Source organism: Electrophorus electricus, chromosome 4 (assembly GCF_041902795.1).
Source record: "Electrophorus electricus isolate QZ-2024a chromosome 4, ASM4190279v1, whole genome shotgun sequence".
NCBI classification, from domain to species: Eukaryota; Metazoa; Chordata; class Actinopteri; order Gymnotiformes; family Gymnotidae; genus Electrophorus; species Electrophorus electricus.
In genome coordinates, this window is record NC_137500.1 from 7,577,410 (window position 1) to 7,600,360 (window position 22,951).

General features: G+C 39.5%; 1 protein-coding gene across 1 annotated transcript; it reads right to left on the reverse strand.

The window, feature by feature from the left end:
- Positions 1–1,404: 1,404 nt before the first annotated feature.
- On the reverse strand, positions 1,405–21,164 carry hcn4l (hyperpolarization activated cyclic nucleotide-gated potassium channel 4l). Its single transcript, XM_027018396.3, has 8 exons — positions 20,167–21,164; positions 14,611–15,034; positions 13,856–14,017; positions 12,816–13,034; positions 10,921–11,067; positions 10,544–10,784; positions 7,078–7,242; positions 1,405–5,427 (listed from the first exon to the last, which is right to left on the reverse strand). Exons 1-8 carry the CDS (start codon positions 20,829–20,831, stop codon positions 3,881–3,883), a joined length of 3,570 nt encoding a protein of 1,189 aa, XP_026874197.3. The 5' UTR covers positions 20,832–21,164; the 3' UTR covers positions 1,405–3,880.
- Between the last annotated feature and the right edge of the window lie 1,787 nt (positions 21,165–22,951).

A 22,951-nucleotide genomic window follows, 5' to 3' on the forward strand; every position in this document is an offset into this window, starting at 1 on the left:
TACCAGACAGTCAGTTAATTTTAATAAGTATGAAGAAGAAAATGAACACTAGATGGCAGTGCATAATTAGAGACCAAACACCATGCAGCACTTCAGTATTAAGCAATAAACAAATTTTTATCTATTCATATATCAAGGTTGAAAATCATAATTTTGCATTATTAAGTGAAAATATAAGTAAGAGGTCAAGTGTACTTTCTTTTCTTAACTCATCCTTGTGTGCATTCAAGCAGCCAGTATAGATGCAGAATGAGTCAGCACTCTGATTTCCCATTAATATTCACACCACTTTAAATAGTACTGGGAACATTTATGCAACTTTTCAAACTTCCATATATTCTAATAAATTAATGGCAAATTAATTCTCCAGCAATTCATAGTCATCATACTACCCATGCAGATTTGAAATGGATGAGAGTCCAAATGTAGTCCAAATACTCTGTTTTGAGAATCTTGGTCATAGGAGAGATATGTTTGATCATACCATAATTAGCAGAAAAAGCAGTCTGCTTGTTCACAGACTGCATTTTCAGGATCACAGGGATCAACGGGTCAATTTGTATGCAAATAGGTTAACTTGGCTTGCACTATATTGCCATGCTCCCAGCAAGGCACCTATTTTCAAACAGGATTTTCATCCAAAATAAGAGCATAATGCAGCGACGCTTATAGACATACTATATTGTTTAGAAATAGTGTGTTTTAACAAACATACCATCAAAAACCATATATCTATAGAATTAAGAGTCTGTATTTAGTTTCTTGCCGCTGTTCAATAATACTTCTGTATGCTTTCCTTTACAAGACAGCTCCTGTTAGGACCTCATTCACGATGAGTGATATTGTGCTGGCAGTGCTGTGATGTGAAGTGTAGACTAAATGTTCAAGTATGTCTGTCAGTCAGCTTAGTACCTGGGTATGCAATGGGAGATAGAGAGAGATTGATCCAGCTCCGCATCCACTGTGTCTGGGAAATGGCCGATGCTATCTCTATCCCCTACTGGACCAACATCAGAAGGAGTCAGATACTCCAGAACATGCCCCAAAGCCTCAATAAAGACCTAATAACTGAAAGAGAACACTGAATTGGATTCTCAAGGACATGACCTTCTGCTCTCTCCTTACATATGTGTGAGAGCTTAAAGAAACCAATAATAAAAGCAGACATGCGAAAATGTGAATGAGAGCAAGATAAAGATAGAGATAGAGAGAGAAAGAAAGAGGCAAGGAGAGACAGAAAAAGACAGTGATAGATAGATAGATAGATAGATAGATAGATAGATAGATAGATAGATAGATAGATAGATAGATAGATAGATACATACATACATACATACATAGATACAATGGAATAAATAGTTTTGGGAACAAAAATTTATTCTTTTTCAATTTTTAAACTATCAATACAGTTGAAATAAATTCAAATAACTCAAAGCTTGACTTTATCCCAGGAATAGTATTGTCATGTACAATTCTGTTATTAAATTTTTAATCTTGATAAACTGTCAAGTTAAAAACTTTCGATGTACTTTTATTATTATATTAGTCTATTACATTGTATATTCATTATTATGTTACTTGTAAACTGCAATTGGCCATTAAAAGCCAAACAGACACAACAATGTAGAAATGAATTCTAATATAAATCTCTTCTTCCACTTGACTTTGTTTAAATCGGTCTGGAATAATAATTTTATGGTAAATGACAGGGAAAAAAAAACAACAGCATCAAAACAAAATAGTAAAAGCCATTAATGCTGCTATTCTTTTACAAAAAAGAATGTATGCAAATAGTCGTGTAATCCCATGACAAAACATACATACCCACCCACACACACACACACACACACACACACACATACACGCACGCACACACACACAAACACACTCACACCGAGAGTGAGAGAGAGAGAACAGTGTACAAACAGTAACAATGCAGTTATACTCCCTTGTACTGATAAACAGGCTCATAGGTGATAGATGCTTGAATAGTTAAATCATAAATATTCAGGATTATGTATCTGTCCTACATTTGCATTTCCCTTGTAATGATCTGGATTGAAATTTGGGGACTTGAGGTAGTGTAAAAGGTAATCATAGCATGACTACAGTAATATACTTATCAAATACAAAATTATGAAGAATTTTAAGTTTATAAAGCAAAAGTGAATCGAGATCTCTCAGTAAAACAACTTATCACAACACAGTGAAAAAAATCACAATAAATAATAAATACATACACTATATGCAGATAAATATATAAGTAGTAATTTTGCAATGAACTGTTAGGGATTGAGCTTTGTAAGCCTTGTGGGCTTAACCACTTACACTCCTACGACCTGTTGGTGAGTCCAGATTCGTATTCATCACTCTAGTAAACATACCTTTCAAATTACATTAAATATAATTACTGATTAATTCACAGTATTACTGAATAATATGCTTTAAAATTATTAACAATAAGTCTGGAGGTAAGGAGATTAAAGTAATTTGCACTGCAATGGAGCAAGTTTAGATGCTTTACAATGTTTTTGAAAAACTCAGCCATACATGGGATTTCTCACTGTTAACTTGTATAAGCAATGCTCAGAAGGAAGAATATTTCTCCCCTTCTCTTAATAATCTATAATTTGTGACTTGTCATGTCACTGAAGATCTAAGCAAACAGGTATATCTATAAGTATAAATACTTTATTATCTACCAAATTCCAGTTTTTTGGTCTCTTCATATACCTCTAAAATACTGATTTGGGAATGTATATTGTTCTTTACAAATAAATATGAAATATAATGTTAATTTACTAAACCAAAGCAAACCAAAATATACTGTTTACTTACCTAAACCAAAGTATACCTGACAGCATATCATGTCATACAAAATAGGAAATATTTTGCATGCCACAAAGAAAGGAAAAGCTTTGGCATACCAAATGGGCCAACAACACTATCATATTGTAAGTGATAATCCTTATGGACCTACATCTTTTGTCTGCTAGGAAGAATGCTGTGATGCTACAAACCTCCGTGCATGTACAAAACCAAACATACAGTTTTATTGCTTAAGTACTGCACGAGTACACATTCAGAGCACATACAAAATGATTGCAATACATTCTTTATCTTCTCTCTTTAGTCATGGAAGTGAGGGGATCATTCCCTGGTCTTTCAGGCTCTAAGGCAGTTTTGTTAAAAAAGGAAAGGCCATAGGTTCTGAGCAGTGTGCCTTGATCAACAAGGAGGTATGGATGGGGGTCTAGTGGAAAGATCAATCATTGTCTCATAATTATGATGATGAAATCTAGATGCGAACATGAGTGTGTGTGTGTGTGTGTGTGTGTGTGTGTGTGTGTGTGTGCGTGCGTGTGTATGTGTGTGTATGTGTATATGATCTTTACTACATGTCCTTTTACCACACTTGATGATATAATGAAGAGCAAGCTGTGTGTTTGCATCTTTTCCCAAGCATAGTCCCTTCCTTAAAAAGGAGCACATTTTATATTAGTACAATAACACCTATAATCCTGTTATTACTGTATTGATTCAATATTTGGAAACTGCTATTTGTTGCATATCCCTACTCAGTCTTACCATCAGACATTAGTATTGCAAAAATTGCTAAAAGAACTTGGAAGACAAGGTCAAACAGTATGTTTATACACAACCCAGTCACAAACCCACATTTCATACAGTTTCATTCATTCATCAGCCAACTATCTGTTCCTTCATTTGGCATTATTTTAGTTGAAAAGTAGTCATTGCACTTTTATAAATGCAGGTAGGCAAACATCCTCCTATCAGCATTAAAAGTTATTTTCTTTGATATATATTACTAGATGATACAAAACATTGTCTGTACAATAGATGAGGGTACCATCCAGTCTCACAAGTTTGATGGGAGTTTGGGTTGTATGTTAGGTTTCCCTGTAGATCTGTCTCGAGAGCCAGGGACTGGTGAGCTATTCGAGGATCCAGTCTGAGCTATAGATACTTTAGAAGTATGTCTTGACAAGGCCACGTGGCCTGGTATTGAACTATAGGGTTTGGTAACAGGGGTGGGAGAGGGGGTATGGGTATGGGATGCTGTTACTAAATGAGACTGATCTGGGACTTGGCTTGAGCCCTGTGTTAGTAGTTTGTGTCTCTCAAGAGGTCGAGTGGAAGGTAGTGATATGGAGATGGTGCTAAGTTCCTGAGAGGGGAGATCAACCAGGGATCCCCCTGTCTCTCGTAACTGGAAAGCTGGTGGGCAGAGGGTCTGAGGGGACAGGAGAGAGCTTTGGGATCCAGAGGTGCTGGAGGGGTTGCTGTGCACGGGTATCTTCCTCTTCACCATGGGACTCTGGGATGTGGGGCTCCACGCTGGTGAGGTGCTACATGGGGAGGCATTTTCAGAGCCATACTGGGCGAGTGATGCGAGGGCAGATGGCTCATGGGAGAGTTGTGGGAGGGGATCAGATTGAAGGGAACTTCGAGGGTCCTGAGTGTAGGGCTTCGAGGCTGACTGCTCTAAAAGGTTTTTGGAGCAAAGTGGAGAGCCAGCAGAAGGTGAAGAACTGGCAGTCTTGACTGGCTTGCTTAAGTCCTGACTGGGCTTGGCTTGAAATAGACTGGACTGAGTGGACTGCAGTTGGGTTAGTATAGGGCTAATAGAGTGGGCTATCAGAGGGGTGATGGTAGATGCAGAGGGAATGGCACAGTGAGCCACCTCTCCTCCTACTGCCACCTGCGGGAAGAAGCCAGGCAATGGTCCAGCAATGTTGGAGAAGGAAGCCTGCGGAAGCTGAGGCTGGGCATGGAGCTGAGCTATGCTGGAGTTTTTAGAGCTGCAGGCAGTGAGGGGCCCATGGGGTAAGGTTGATGCCTCTGTGATGCTGGACGTGATCGTGGTGACAGTGGTTGTAGTGGAAGATGGAAGGGAACTGGAGGCAAAAGGCAAGTGAGGGGAGGAGGCTGTTGCAGAACTCCTGGCTCTGAGAGAATCCAGAATAGGGGTCTCTACACCAGAGCCGAGTTGAGAGCTGGCCCCAGAAGATGAGCCACCTAGTGCAGTGGCATCTGAAAATGCTGTCCCCATGGGGTACCTCTTGAGATGGCCTGGTGGATCTTTCAAGGAGCCCAGCAAGGGCACCGGAGGCCGGAAGAGTGTGTGGGGCAGATGCGGGTGGCGGGTAAGGGCAATAGCTACAGAGGTGGTTGCAGCAGCAGCTTGGAGAGGAGCCTGGATGAGGGGAGCCCAGATGACTGGGGTGTGAGAAGGAGCCGGGGCTGCATGTGGAGCTGGAGGAGATGCCTGCAATAGGTGGGCACAGTGAGCCATGTCCCTGTCGTGCTGCACAATCTGCTGGATGATCTCGTTCTCCTGGTAGTTCAGCACACCTGAGTTGAGATCTCGCTGCACTTTGTGCTGGAGAACAGAGTTTCTCTTTCCTGTGATGACAATACAGTGAGCATATGAAGATACTGGGAATATACAATATAACTGAATGCTAACAAAACACCCTGATTAAAAACGTTAGGGTGGATCAAGAGAGGTATTTCGAAGTGCATTACTGAAGTGCATACATTACTGTGCATACATTACTGTGCATACATTACTGAAGTGCATACATTACTGTGCATACATTACTGTTAAAAATATCACAGCTGTTCCTTGGCCTTGACATTTGTCAAATTTCAACATTGTGATGTGGCAATCAGTCTAGGAGCATTTTTCACATTATGGTGCCTTCTGACATTTCTGGCAGTTTCATGACTACAATTACTAAGGAATTTTGTCTTGCTAGCCAATTAAAAATATATACAGCTTTTTTTTTTCTTTCTTTTTTTAATCTGTGAAGTACAGTGATCAATAAAACAATGTAGGTTTGATTTGATGTTTGCCAGATGAACCAAAATCTTTCTCACTGAACTGAAAAAAATGCATTAGACAGTGGGGGCACTGCTCAGCAATCACAGCACTTCGAGGGGAAATCCCAATGATTCCCACTCTACATCTAAAGCCTTGGTGCAGAAGTTCACTTCATATCACTGATCACAGTTTCTTGCAGAGTGCTGCTGGTGACATCTCTTCTTAATAAAATTAAGGCATGGCCACGACTTAATAGGTTCTGGGAACAAGATCCTAATGCGTAGAAATGAGTTAGTAAGGCATGGGAACGAGATGATTAAGGCGTGGGAACGAGATGATTAAGGCTAGAAAACGATGTAGTGAATCGTGGAAACAAAATCATCAAGGCTTTTGAACAAGATCCTTATTCCAAAATTGAGGTTTAATTGGGTTTTTTAATGTGTTAAAATGCGCTGATTTTACAGAGACCTGATTATGTACTACAGACTGGATTTACTAAGAAAAATGCTAATTTTATTTAAAAATAAAAGATTGCCGTGATGGCAGCAAGGAGGGAGTGCAGTTGCAGTTGCAGATAGTCTTTATTATCCATAATGTAAACAACAATAAGCACAGTGGTGAGCTAACCCAATAATAAAAAGAAACTGAAAGTTTTTTTAATTAGTTATAATGTAATTGGACTACACTGGAGTACAACTATACCCAAATATCCATTTCCATCTGCAGTGCTGAAGTAAGGCTGGGTCAGTAGTTTGAGTTCCTCTGTGCCAGTGCTCTTGGATGAGTTGACACTTAGCCTCATGTGCTTTTCCATTTAATGGATGATGAAATCTGTCCCTTCTGCCAATTCTGCAAACTGTCTGCGTCTGAGGCCATGCGCTTAAAATTATGCCATCTCTCTCTCTCTCTCTCTTTGAGACATATATAAAATCGGCATAACTCATAACAAGAATAAATAGAAAAATAGAAAGAAATCACTCTCCATTTTCCATCTGTTGCCCTTGCTGCGTAAGGCCTTTATGATCTAATTCAAATGCTTTGTTTCCATGATTCACCAAGTTGTTCCATCACCTTAATAATCTTGTTCCCACAAGTTAGGATCTTGCTCCCACACCTTAAGTCATGCCCATGCCCTAATTTTGTAAAGAAGGGATTGTCACCAGCAGGGCTCTGCGGTTTCTGACTGATTCTTGTACATTTATCTACATGGTGTGCCTCTCAGCTCTCACCAATGCGGTCCAGGCGGTCGAGGGCTACGGTCTCGAAGGCACGGCGCATCATTGGGTACTCTTCCAACACCTCGTTAAAGTTATCCACTGACAGGGAGTATAAACGGCAGTATGTGTCTGCTCTAACACTGGCTGTTCTCCTGCCCCGAGTCAGCAAACAGATTTCTGTGCAGGAACAGCACGTTACATATATGAACATAAAATGCATCACATGACACATAAACATGAGATTTAATGTCTAGTATCCTAAACATGATTTGGTGTTTGATTCACAGAATATTATACAGTGATTCAAAGAAAAAATGTCAATTGAAAAGGCAAAAAGCAAACCTGTGCCCTTTTTTTTTATTTATATATAAAACAGCATTTTAAAATCTTAGTAAAGTTAGTAAAGTTAGTAAAGCAACATCTGTTAAGATTCATTTTGAGATTTCTAAACAATGGTGTCAGAGGCAAAGTGAATAGAAGCCTCAGCTACACAGCCTCATAACTGTGACCAGGGCCCTTAGTAGTTTTTGCCCCAAATGGTGCAACAGGAGACTTCTTCACTTTTTGTAGTGCTCGGCCAAAAAATGAAAAAACCTGATCATCACTTTTATGCACTTTTAATGAATGCTTCAGTGAATGGATTTGAGTTACACAATTAAGCCTCTGTTGAAAATGAAAACCTTGAAAATTAATCTTATCCACATATCCCCAGTTCTTCTTGCTTCAGGGCCCTAAATGCCCACAGGTTTATGATTGATGTTGGTGGTTGGTACAAGGTGTATGTTTATGAATAAAAAAATACCACTGCTGTTTATGAATAAAAATACAATAGCACCATAAATAAGGTTCCTGTTGGCCTTTAGGTCCCTGGAGCAAGATGGAATGGGGTTGTTTGGATAAGATAGAGCAGCAGACATGGCCTAAGGGATTACTCTCTCCCCCCATCCGTCATGGCCAGAGTTATAAAGAACAAGCAGCCAAGATACCCACTATTGAAGCACACACGCGCACACACACACACACACACACACACACACACACACACACACACACACACACACATCTGCACACACACACACACACACACACACTATATTACAAGTATAAGGGTGGCGTGAGAGGGGCAAGAGAGTGAAAGTGAAGGGAAAGAGATTGACATATAAGAGAAATAGACAGAAACAAACAGCAAGAGAGACAAAGCGACAGAGAAAAAGCTGAGAGAGAGTAATGAAGTGCGAGTGCTCTAAACCAGACCAGGATCAACCTATTTGTCTGTCTCTTTGCCCCTTGCTCTCACACACAGGGTTTGGGGCAGAGAGATTACAAGTGGGTTGTTGAGCAGCTCGAATGATCACAGGCAGAAAGGACAGGCTTGGCAAAATTAGTTTCTTTCTTGAATAAATCTCCAGTTTGCTGATAATGTGGTCTACTTTGCTGTGATCCTAAAACCACAGAGACAGTAACTGAGATTCATATGGCACAGAATGCTGAAAATTAGGCTACATTATATTTTCAGACTAGGTGGGCCAGAATTTGCCAGGAAATATTTGTATGAATGTCATTTAACAGAAACAGAATAAGCTGCTGTATCTGATGTTAGCTTCCCTGATTAGTGAGGCTTTAACATAGTCATTTTTCCCGCCAAACAGTGTTACTTTAAAATCCACACGTGTGATATTAAAAATTACTGATACTTGTCCAAATGTGCACTAAAGCATTTCAGACATTTTAAAGCAATAAAAATAGAACTGATTTGAGTATCTGACCCCAATTGTTTACATTCATTTATCCTAGAGGTTTTCATACTTTTGATTTTCATTGCTTGAACTATTTTTAATAAAGACATAAAATGTAACATATTTACATTTTTGCTAAATAAGCCTTTGTTTATTATTTTAACTTGGATAATATCATATTTTAGGAGCAATTTGTGTAAAAACCCCAAATATTCCAAGGGTTTCCAAACATTTTTCTCACAACTGAGGCCCCTACACCAGCCCCCCATTATTTGTTCGCCTATTATTTGAGTCATTGCAAAATCCCACTGAGTAACAGTGGAGGGAAATTAATTTCATGAATGGCTAACTGATGTTGGGTGGGAAGTTTCTTTAGGCTGCTGAAATGTGCCTGTTCCCCTTGAGAACTAGTTGATAACATTGCTAGAACACCACAGTACCAGCCTGAACAGTTAATCTCGTTACAAATACTTCAGCTAAAATCAATTGGCTCACTCATGCATGCATAATACACGAGGCTACATTATATTTTCTGAATATTTAATACTGCAATGTTTGACTGTAATGCCTCATTAAGTGAGTTTGTAGTTCAGACTTTCCTTGAACCATGTCCAATTCAACTGGAACACAATAAAAAAACTGAAAATTGCTTAATCTATTAAAAATGTATTGATGTGTATTTACACTGCAATACACAGTGCCTACAACTCAGGGTAGTGGTAGCTCAGTGTTTAAGATGGTTGATTGTAATTGGAAGGTTGCCATTTCAAGCCCCATTACTGCCAAGTTGCCACTGTTGGGTCCCTGAGCAAGACCCTTAAACCTGAATTGCTCAAGGTGTACTCACTCATAATTGTAAATCACTCTGGATAAAAATGTCAGCTAAATAATGGAAATGTAACTTATCACTCACTGCGATTCATTATTATTGTGAGAATAATATATATTTTAACATTATAAATAGTTAGATATAAATCTATATTATGTAGTTTTTGGTTTATACTTGTCATGTGTCCATGACCTCTTACTTTACAACTAAAACACAACTAAAATGTTTTCATAACATTTGTATATCTGAAGAAATGTTTATTTGAAATCTGAGTTGAGATCTTATTTTCTTTTGAGATGCATCATTAAAGCTGCAGTTGTTTAAAAGTTCAGGTATTATAGTTCATTAAACCAAAATATTTGTTCTTGCATCACTCTTTTCATTGTGGCTTCATGAAATCTTCATCTTTTTGTCCACTCCATTGGCATTTTCCAAGAGAACATTCAATTTATACAGTGGTTCAAATATTTTCAAAGCAAAGGGATTATAGACATTCAAGTAAAACAGTGGAAGACTATGTTTTCACAAAACAAAGTACCTAATCTTAAATGGGATTAAAGGTCAAGGGATTCCCCATCACTGTAATAAGGATCTTTCCCCTTAAATGGGATTAAAGGTTGAGGGATTCCCAATCACTCTACTCAGCATCTCTCCACTTAAGTGAGATTAAAGATTGAGGGATTCCCAATCACTATACACAGGATCTCTCCACTTAAGTAGGCTTGAAGATTGAGGGATTCCCAATCACTGTACTCAGGCTGTCTCCATTTAAGTGGGATTAGAGTTGAGGGATTTCCAATCACTGTACTCAGGATCTCTTCACTTAAATGGGATTAAAGTTGAAAGATTCCCAATCACTGTACTCAGGATCTCTCCACCTTCCACTGCAGATGTTTGGCATCTGACTGCTTACCTCCAAAGTAAGAGCCATCTGAAATCTTTGTGTCTTTGCTTCCCTTGGTGAGAACTGTTAACACTCCATGTTGGATGAAATACATCTTCTTGCCTACAGTGCCTTCTCGAATTATGTAGTCTCCTGGCTGGAAGACCTCAAAGCGTAACTTAGTTAGCATTGAGGTCACAAAGTTGGGATCTGCATTGGCAAACAAGGGCATGGTAGCCACCAGCTTCCGACAGTTAAAACTGATGATCTCCTTTAAGTGGAAAGATGTAGACAGAAGAAGGGAAAGTGGAGAGAAAAGCTTTTTGAGCAGACTTTTCATAGTCATACAGTTCTTCAATTTCATACAAAATGCATATTCAGGAAGAAGGCTGTATTTTAGACCTAACCTCTCGGAGTGGTTCACTAAGCTCTCCTAGGATGCTCTCCTCATCAAACATCTTGCCCTGGTATCGGTGCTCGTAGTAGTCATGGATCCTTTGCCGCATGTCTGCAGGAAGCTTGTGGAAAGACATGTACTGCTCCACCTGTTTGTACTGCAGGGGTTGCAGGCCAGTGAAAATAGATAAGTAACATGGCATGTGGATGGGAAATACAAAAATCATATATTGCACAGAAGGTGTGAGTTACATAGCTACAGTATTTATTTATACATCAGGTGTGGACTAATAATTTGATAGCAAACAACAGGTTGTGGAATGTAGGAGGCGAGATACATGTTTATGTTTCCCACATCAGCTCCACTAGTGAAACGCAACAGCGTATCAGAAGCCATCTCTGTGCTCCGTTTCTCTGTGTCTCTTGATCTCCGCCTGCCTGTTTGACTTCTAGGAAGGACACTGAGTATTGATAGGGCTCATTTCATCCACTCTCTCTCTAGCCGTGTCTTTGTTATTTTGTTCATATCTTGGAGAAAGACATGGCGTTCGCAGCCCTGAAACATTCAGACCTCCTCCGTGCATCCTCCTCCTCCTCATACTGCCCTTCTCTCTGAGCGGTCCTCTCTCACTCACTCCATAGCTTACACACACCCCCCACAGAACAAACACCTTTCCTGTCCCCTGTCATGCTTTCATAAGCTTCCACCTCAGGACACCTTCACTCTCTTCCCAGCCGCCCTTTGTCGTTCCACCCACCTGCCTACCCACCCTGTTGACTAAAGCCTGGTTCCACTGTGCCCCGCACCACATTATAGTGCTGCCATGTTGGTTGTAACTCGTTTGTCCAGTCACTGTCTGTACCACTGAGTCTCTAAGTGGGACTGCTATTATCATCTTTGAGGACAGGAGACGGAGACAGCAGGGACGACTTCGGACAACAGGAAATAATGTCAAACAGTACAGCTGGGGTTGACTCTTGAGAGCAGGATGGAAACAAAGTCATACAAAACTGTCAGGGTAAAGTAGGCTGAGCATGAGTCATGTTGTTAAGAAAAAAACACGTCATTGGAATTTGTCCTTTTCAGGAAATGAATAATGCTGTTGTCAGCAGGTTGGTGGTAATCGCATTGTCATTAAGGATGGATATCCAGTCACAGGGTGAAAAGCCTGCCTACAAAAGGCAATCAAATAAACAGCTAGACACCACAGCTTTGTTGATCCCACAGTAAACCTGCAGCTATTTGACTTTCCCTTTCAGTGCTGTGAAGAATAAACTCTGCATTCTGAAACCAGAACCAAAGGCATCAGTGTGAAAGCGTTCCCTTTGCTTCTGTGTCTGAACACAAGCATCTTTTCCCTTCTGTGTGAAATAAATAATTTTTAAAAAGTCGTGAGTCACACAATTTGATGCGATGATCCATTATAGAACATGTTTAAAGAACAGTACAAACTAACTGAAGAGTCCATGGGGAAACTACAGTTACATCAATATAACCATCCAGTATCAACAATGCGAGTTTCCATAGCAACTGCAGCAGTACTGAATTGACTTGAGTCTTTAGACACAGCAGAGGTCAAAGCTCTTGTGTCTCCTCCTCATTAAAAATGGCAACAGTTCAATTAACACTCAAAATGCACTTGGCATGAAAGACAAAACAGTGTGCACTGAGGGCAGTCATGAACCACTCTGATAAAACAATATGAACCTCAGTTACTCCTCACTTGATCTGTTTGCTACACGTATTTTTACATGTAATTGTAAAAACAATAAGCAGAGGATCAGTAAACAATGCTTGTCATATTTTGTCTTTCTTTAATTGAATTTCTTTTGATATTGTTACTTCTAACTTCAGAAGAAAACTATCAGCTCAGTCTTCCATTCTCAGGTCATCTCTTTCACTAACCTTCTCCTGGTATTGCCTTCGAGAGGAGTCCAGTGACTGAATGAGGGCAGTGGCATGTCCCACAAACATGGCATAGCAAGTGGCACCCACGATCATGCTGAGGATGGTCAGCCAAACATCGGTCATGCCCACAGGTGGGTGCATGCCATAACCAATACACAGCATGTGGCTCATAGCCTTAAACAGGGCGTAGGAGTACTGCTGACCCCAGGTGTCATTCTGCAGTGGAAGAAGAGGGTGAGAAGTGGGAGTGAGAAGAGAGAAAAGCAAAATGGGGGGGTGGAGGGTTGGGAGTGGTTGAGAGGAGGGGGAGAGAAAAATGCACAGATGAGAGAAGAGAGACAAAGAATAACATTTAATGCACGAACACCATTTTGAAAGTGAACGTCAGCAATTGGAGGGGTTTGGAGGCAAAGACAGGGGATAGTGGCAGGGAGCAGAGAAGAAAATGGTGATGAAACATGAGAGTTAAAGAAAGAAAGAAAGAAAGAAAGAAAGAAAGAAAGAAAGAAAGAAAGAAAGAAAGAAAGAAAGAAAGAAAGTGTCAGAGTTTACCCCTTACAGAATTTGAGAACAGAAAAAGGACAGGAAGGGAGGAGAATATCATGGCTTCACTGACAACACAGGGAGTCATTTCAAGTGCATCAAGTGGTTTTGGAACCTTATTTTAATAAGGATGATATCCAGAGAGCAAGGCTGTTCAAATACACTAAGGCTGTACTACACTAGACTAAAGTATAACTAACATTTTACATTTCGTAAGTGAGTATAATTTGGAAATGTGAGTTTTAAATTAATTTGACAGATTTAAGTATTAGTGTACATTCTTCAATAAGAAGAAATGCTAATATTAAACATAAACATAAATATTTGGGTCAGTGTTTCTCAGCCATTCGTTCATACATCTGATTTGATACATCACGGAATTATCTGGCACTTTAAGAGACAGGAAATGGGATTATGGAAAAAACATTTTCAACATGTAAGTGGAACATGGTGATTTATAAAATGTTTGTTGATTCTCTATGGTTCCTACGTACCACCATTTTGTTTTTGGAAACCCAGCAGTCAGACGGGAAGTCCTGTAACATGGGCACAAGGAACTGCAGGCAGCCGTCCCAATGACACAGCAAGAGCATCATGCCGATCAGGTTCACTATACGCACCATAGCACTGGCCAGGTCATAGGTCATGTGGAAAATCTAGGGAGGTGACCACAAGAACGGTATAGAGATTGCGACTGTGACAAAAGAGAGAATGTTGTATGAGTTACATTTAAAGGTTAATCTAAAGTCAGTTCTCATTGCTCTTAAATTAGATTAAGATGTAACATGTTACAAAATTTACTAATGTTACAAATGGCTCATGAGGGATTAATGACATAGGAAAAGAGATCAGATAGATACACCGCATTTTATACAGATAGTGCTGTATCACCTTCTTGCCTGCATAGATCTCCTTTATTTTAAGAGATTTTGGGGTGATAGGGTTGATTGATCTTGACAATTTAGCTATTGTCAGACACAAGGATAGGCCAGGGGAATGCAAAGTCAGGCTCCTAAAGGTTTCTTCGTGAGCATTAAGACTACATTTTTTAAAGCCTGACTGTACTTCTAAGGCTGACTGATTGTCTACTGAGAAAGCTTAAAATTGAAATGCACACAATGTCTCAAAAACATTTCAGATTTTTTGTGCAGTCATTATTAGTGGAAGAATAAAGGGTGGAGTTTGGTCTGGATTGTACTACAAATGAGAGCACCAAAATGATGCATGCATGTGAAGTGACAGGGCCTACCTCCTCCCACTGATGGATGTACCGGATGAGACGGGACAGCCGTAGCAGCCGTAGCAGACTGAGAATCTTGGTGAAGCGGACGATCCTCAGGGCCCTGGCCGTCTTGTAGAAGTCCGAGTCGATTCGTGTCTCGACGATAAGGAAGATATAATCCACTGGGATAGAGGAGATGAAATCCACCACGAACCAGCTGCGCAGGTATTTCACCTTTATCTGCTGCGGGTCCAGGATGATCTCAGTGCTGTCCTCCTTCACAATCCCAGTCCGGAAATTCAGGACTAAGTCCACCAGAAAGAAGGTGTCAGAGAGCACGTTGAAGACAATCCAGGCCGGGGTGTGCTCATCCTTGAAGAACGTGATTCCCACAGGTATGATGATCAGGTTTCCCACCATTAAGAGCAGCATAATCAGGTCCCAATAGAACCTGGTCAGAACAAAGAGTGCTCGTAAGAAATGAGTGAAAATACATCATAATAAAGATATGTTTTAAGTTATGTTTTAAGATATGTTTTAAGTTAGCATTAGATGTTAAACCATCCCCACTGTCCAAAAAATAGCCCACATTGTCAGACTGAAAACTGTAATCAGTGATTTCTTTCATACATCATTATTTCAAATCTTAAAAGGAAAGTCATCTTCATTCTTATTCAACACAAAGTCAAGTAAGTAGCACAGTAAGAGCAAAAGTAGGTGAGAAAATAATTATTGCGATACAATCATGTTTAAAAATACTAAGCATAACTTGCCTGCAAAAATGTCCCAGGAGACCAGACTTTGTCTGAAGCTGAACCAAGTAACTTGCCATGGTCATTACTCCTTTATCATTTGTAGATACATTCTCCCTTCAGCAAATGGATGTATAGCACATATGTAAAGAAAGATCTTTATGTTGACCAGGAGATCTCTGGCAAGACTGCAGTTTCTGCTGCAGGGTGTAGCATTTACAAGAAAGTCAGTATAATTGCTGTACCCAGCATTAATTATCTTTCTGGCCTTGACATGCCTCCAAGATTTTAACCTTTTTGGTTACCGGTGTATGAGTCACAAACTGATAAACATCATAATACTAGAGTTCACGTCTGTATTTCCCTCAGTGCTGTTCAATGCTCTCTAATGTGCAAGCCGATAAAAAGTAAGCATATTATATCTTGCTTTCACATTTTCATTCTCTTAGGCATATACAGGGTGTTGATGTCCTTAATTCCCTTTGCTCAGTTCTATCTTGGGAGTGCTGGTTTGGTTTTTGGTGCATATTTTTGTATCACATATTCTAGCCCAGTGCTGTGTCATAATTAAGATGATGTCAATCACACAGAGGGTCGATTTACCCTACAGAATAATGTATATTACAGTAACAAAAAAAAACAGTATTCAGCATTTTGAAACAATCTGTTGGGGATTTTTTTTGATCCATCCCAGCACAACATATAAAACTCCTATGATAGATTTACCACAGATAAGTCGTTTATAAAAAATGGGGCATGTTCACACAATTACTCGTTTTTGCAAGATTTGCAAAAGAGGATAGTGAGCATGCAAAAGCCTCTAATCAAAAACTTACCCCACTAACAATGCAGTTAACAAGAACTGTAATTATACTGATACTATCAGTCTATATGGTAAACTGTAATTATACCGATACTATCAGTCTATATGGTAAACTGTAATTATACCAATACTGTTGGTCTATATGGTAAACTGTAATTATACCAATACTATCAGTCCATATGGTAAACTGTAATTATGCCAATACTATCAGTCCATATGGTAAACTGTAATTATGCCAATACTATCAGTCCATGTGGTAAACTGTAATTATACCAATACTGTTGGTCTATATGGTAAACTGTAATTATACTGATACTATCAGTCCACAGGAAACCAGTAAAACTCAGACCCATCAAGACATGCACCTGCTATTTTATGTGTACTGTTAATTTCTATTAAACAGTTGCACTTTTCATCTTTTTCTAAACATTGGTTCTTCAGATGTGCTTAAAATGACCTTTTGTGGAGATTACCCAAGAGCATACCCTCTAGAAACAGATTTTTCTCATATTTCAGATTATAAAGGATTTTCCATTGACATCTGGCTTCTGACAGATGCTCCAGCCACTGTCAGCAGAATGCCTCAGAACATTTACACATTAAACAGTATGTGTGTAGAAATATTTTTCAGGAAAGATCTTACATTTATGTGACATTTATCAACCATAAAAAAAATCATTTAGAGCAAATGTGTGCAGAGAATGCACATAATGTGATAATCTCACATTCATGTTAGTAAAACTTTCAAGTTAGCTCTATGTATAATACTTTTAACCACTACAGTCTGTAACCTGTCATTCTGTCTAAATACAGGGACATCTATATGTCTATATCACTAAAGAAAACACCACAGCAGTACAGGTCTGTGCAGCAAAAATCAAAGTGAATCATCCTTTCTGCTTTTATAATGTTGAGTCTAATCACAGCCAGCCACATCACAGTGATGTGTGAATTTTGCTTTCAATAGTCATCAGCATGCTGCAATGATTTTTGCTAACTTTAAAATGTAAGTAGTATCACTGAATGTGTCAGTATGCTGGCTATGCAGATTTCTGACCATGTCTGTCTCCTGGATAATGGCAACGGAATGAACTTCAGCGCTTGCCTATTTCACACAAAATCTTAATTATTTGAAGAGTCTGGTTTTAGAAATGTAAAACAAGTATCATTTCATCTTGCCTTTGATTATCTTGAGTACTCATTTTGCAGATTCGGTAATATATTGAGAAATTTAGCACAACTGTCAATTAGGTTGTTAACATGTACAAGCTGTGACTGAGAGCAACGCTCATTTTAGTATTTCATATCTACAAATAACTGCTCACCATAGCTGCATCACATTCCAGATATGCTGGCTCACCATTCAGTCAGATACTTGTGGAACTGCCAACATCATGGAATATAATCTTCTTTTAGCAGTTGTTTCATATTTGCATGCGTATGAAAGCTTTTTCCATGCACTGCTTAATAACTTTGACAAAAACACTGATTTTAAATGCCACCGTGATTGCTGTTTGGTATACACTAGTCACTTCACTAGAAACACCTACAGGGTAGTCCATCTTTTGGAATGCACAATTAGTCAACCATCCTCCTCCCCATTCATCACTGGCCAGTGTCTGACCACAGCATCACTGCTCAGTAGATATTATTAGGGTGATGGACCATCCTCAACCCAGCATTAACACTCACATAGTAGTGGTGGCAGACATTGAGCAAGTACACATTTACAATAATGCTGCTGGGGTTTTTACATGTGTCAATGCCACTTTATTAGACCCACTTTACTGCTGGGCTAAGAGACATCTGGCACCCAAAAACACAGAGCCAGTAGTGCTCATTGGAAACTGACTCTTTATCAAGAGCAAGAGTATCAGGCATGGCAACAGACTTCAACAAGGTATTTCTAATAAAGTGTTGTTGGTTTTTTTTCCCTAATAAAGCAACTGGTGCGTGCATAGTCACACTATATTGTTTTAAAAAGTCATTTTTCAAAATCATGACTGTGACTTTAATTCATATAGCATTAAATGTGTAGCCCTAAAATGTAGCCCACTGGTACGGTACAGTTCTTTGCTATTGCAGTACAAATTTCAGATCCCATTAGCAAAATAATTGAGCCTAACGAGAGCATTCTTCTGATCTAACAAAACATAATGGAATCTCTTAGAAATGGATGATCTTACAACTGAGTATGGTGCTTAAGAGATATTTAGGTCTGCTGAACATGCCAGTGTAAAGAAAGAAGGTGCTATAAACTCTAGGTCATGACCATGGCTCAGGCAAACTAAAGCCTTGGTGATAATCAGCTTTCAATTGCTCATCTGCCAGAAATGCTCTTGTATTTCATCTATATCTGCTGAGCATTCTTATCAGCCCTGATTGTCTTCACCAACCCCAGTTCCAGCACTTTTGATGAGCTCTCTCTGGAAACTGTGTCATCTCTTGTTACCAGCACCAGTCATCATCTCTGTCACCCAGATGTTTAGTATGCAGCTGGACTCAAGCGGCCTGTTCACGTGGTCTAAATTTAAACGCCACGGACTCCAGCCTCTTTTCCCTGTCGGCGTTCTGCACTCCCTGCAGGTCACTATCTGTGCAAACTATTTGCACAGAAAGGACCTCTCTGCAGAAGCACACTTGCCCCACTCAGTGGGGTGAAAATGCAAAGGTCGGACAGAACTGCAGGGAGAGGTAGAGAGAGAGTGAGAGAATAGGATTTGTAAATTTGAGATGCAAGATGACTTTATAAAATACTAAAAAGATCTGAGATCTCAGCTTTCAGGTTCATAGTACTTGTCTGTAATGACTGTATGCATGGTAAATTCTGATTTACTCATCATGTCCTAAACACAACAGATTGGGTGAAGTCTCTAACCTGAAAGACTCTACCACATGTAGAAGTGTGGGCAGCACACAGCAGAAAATGGCTATGAGGATCTTTCTGATATTGGCACTTTGGCTATACATAGCAGAATTCAGTTTGAATCAAATCTATTTGATATTAGCTCCACTGCTACCAGCTGCAAGTAAGTGATATCCAAACAATATTAAAGCCATACCCATAAACGGTGTGTTAATAACTGCAGCGTCACAAGTTGTGTGGCTTTGTTTTGGCTTTCCATCATAACCATGCACCCATCCGAGACCATGCCGCCCATTTCATTCCCACTGTTACTATTTTCTCTTCTATTCCTGTCTCTTCATCTACAATGAGGAAAATCCATCAAATAAACTGTTTTAATGATCTCCTCTAATGTTTGATCCTGAACATTTCTGGTGGTTATATTAATCTCCAATATCATGGTACCCATTGTTAATGTGTTTGAAGAAATAATATAATAAAGAGTATAGAGAATAGTTGCAGTCAACATGAGAGTGAATGAAATATTGGTGGTCTCCTTTAATGCTTTTTGTAGTCTTTTAAGCTTTAAAGCTGATAGCTTTTAATGCTGAACTTCATACCAAATTACTTTACTGAGCCAGGCCATTGTAATTATATTACTTAGCAAGTTTTCATATCCCCTTCAAAAATATAAACAAATCTTATATTAAGAAGTTGGATAAAACTGATAGTCTGACTTCAGTGCCAGTTTTTTAAATCGGTATCAGCTTCTCCATTATTCGCCTGTTGGAAAAAAACAAAACAAAAACACCTCCAAACTACTGTGGTCTCCAAGACAGTCACTTGTATAGGGAATAATTACAGATCACACTGTGGTTTGTCTTGTAGAGTAATTATAATGGGTTCAATTACCAGTTCAGATGCTATTAGGTTACTGAAGGGCACAAAAAGATAAATGTAATCCTAAAAATCTACACCACAATCAATGACAAAGCCAACAGTTAAATAAGGAAAAACATGTGCAACAAGCCCACAGAAGTCAAACGCCCAATGTTGTTTGCCTATCTATTGATTACAGGGAAAAGTTATTCAGGTATCACATAGTAAAAAGAAAGGTGTCAATGAGCAATTGATTATCAAATAGGCATTTATATGAAAATTACCTGAAATCACTGTATGGGTGAATGATCCAAAATCCAGCGGATTTGACTCTTTCCTGCTCCTGCTCCACCGCCTTTTCACTACCGAACATTCGAAGAGAGAACTTGTTGACCCCTGGCTGAAGCATTGCCCCGAACTGCCGGTGCATGAATCCCGTTTGATAAAGCCTCTCTTCGTCAGACGTGATCTGATCGATACCCTCCAACTTTATAAAACTCGACTGCTCATCAGAAGGCTCTTGCTGTGCTCCACCGCAGGGGCCACCTTGTGCGCCCTGGCTGTCTCCGCCGCCGTGTTCCTCTAAGGGACTGTCATCCTCAGGGCTGGCATCTTCTTCGGTAATGAGTCGCTTCTGCTCGGCCGAAACTGTGTCTGAGGCATGACGACTGGTGATGGAAGACAGACTACCCCTAAACCGCCGACAGTCACCGTTCACGTTTGTTCTGAAGGGTCTCCCTACATCTGTCTCCGCGTCTCCGCTCTTGGCCTCGCCGACACCTTTACAGCTCCCCATGGAAGAGGGTGAAGAGATATATTTCATTTTGACACTCTTTCTTTGAGTGTCCTTGTCGCTGTCTTCTCCGTCTCCAGTCATAGCAGTTTTATGTCCAATATGATGGGGTAAACTGTAGAGTCGTTTGCGCATGGAAGATTGCAATCTATCCATTTCGATGTCCTAATGAAGGGACGACACGCGCAATATAGCGAATCTCAGCGTAAAATAAATAGGAGTGAGGGTGTGCATAGCACTTAGTTTTTCAAACAACAAACACCTCATCTGCGACGCAGACGAGTCGTCACAAATATTAATACACAAGCGCGCTCGGTCGACTGGTTATAGTCCATCCCGCTGCAGTGGCACTCTCGTGTAATACCAGGTGCCAGTTCCGCGAGCGCAGAATGAAAGCACTCCTGGAGCAATGTCGGGATGCTGGAACACTGACGTGTCCGCATGAGGAAACAATTTCACGAGCGTTTCAATGACAAAGCATCATAGCTCACAAAGTATCCCGAAACAGGCGGATTTGAAGCTCAAATTTCTATGTTCTTTGCGAAGCACCACCGGGCATCACCAATTCCATGTTCAAAAGCTTTATAGTTGCGTAAATATACATGAGGACAATTTATCACGTTACCACAGCAAATAAGCTCGAACCACCTAAACCGACTTGGGTAGGGGGTGGGGAGTTGGGGGGTGTTACGAAAACGACTCGGGCTCGTCTGGGCAATTGATTTGCTGATGTTTGCAAAGGATTTACAGCCAAGTGGTATTAGAGTATATTGTACATGCGTTACATATTCCATCATGGAAAAATGGAATGACATAGGCTGTGTACATTCATCAGGTGATAACCGTGGGTTTGAAAAAGCGAGTTAGCCTATAGCACTGCACTAGCAAACAACTGTGTCCTTGAATAAGATTCATATTAATATGTAGGGGAGTGTCATGTTTCCAAAATATTGACAAAATGGTATACTAATTGAAAAATGTAGAGCAGAGGTTATAGTAGAATGTTATAGTAGGACAAAATGATAATGAGTTAGAAACAGTTTTTGTTATCTGAATAACACCTGAAAAGGTGTCCATGACCTATATTCTAAAAAAGTGATACAAGATGATAAAAGCCATACAGGATCAAAGATGTATCATATGCATCTGTAGCATATGTTATATATAGACCATTCAGTCAAATATAAAGTTATAGGTTTCTTTTCCTGTCGAATTTTCACTCTACAAGATTTGCCATGATTATGTGTGTTCTCACTTTAATATTGACAGAAGAACTAGACATAATTAAACACATGAAAATTCTGACATGTTTAAAGAGCAAAGTGCTTCTTGATACACATTCATCATTATTATAATACCTAATAATGTTGCGATGCAACCTCTGATAATAGAAAACAGCTGAATTCAGGTGTGGTTACGGTATTAAGTAGGGATACCACAAGTAGGTTGCTGGGAATTGGATGACAGGAAATTAAAGCAATATGGCAGCATAATGTGCACTGGAGCAGCTAAAGCCTGTGGCCTATGGAGCACAACATGCATGTGAATCATAATTACAGCTTTCTGAGTAATACTCATTTACTGCCCAGAATGTGAGAAGAATGTCTTCAGGTGTGTGCACTGAGTCTTTTCTGAATTTACAGGCATATGTGTTCAGATACAAGTGGGGCTGCTAGTGAGTGTGAGCAATAATTTTGTGTATTGCGACCTTGTTTATATTAGTAAGGAGAAAACAGAAGAAAGATGAACTTGTGATCATCTAGCCAGTCCCTCAAATGTTGGCATTTTTCAAAAGTCATTATAGAATTACAATACTTGCTGCATACTTATTAGACAATTCAATACATAGAAAAGGCAACAAGGTTAAGTTAGAGCACACAACTTTTTGCCATGGTATTTACTGTACAAGCACTCTCAGATATTCATTAAAAATCTTCAGATACACATAATGCAGTCTCTGCAGTTCGTTCTGGTGCAGTACTAGAGGAAAATAGAATTGGCCAGTCTTTTGAGTAGTTCATTGTTGGCCAGCAATGCCCCCCTGTGGTAAGATGTTGTAACTACTGTTGAACAACCTGATGCGTATTACCTGATCACTATTAATATAACAATATTTTTGTTCTGATAATGGTGGGAAAAGTCTTTTAAAAAGTCAGAAGGTTCGGTTATGTTGTGAAGTGCTTATAACATGACATGATTACTGGGCGTGAGACACTAGCCATGCTGATGGAGTTGCAGGCATTCTACTGACCTGCATTACTGTAGCAAACCATTAA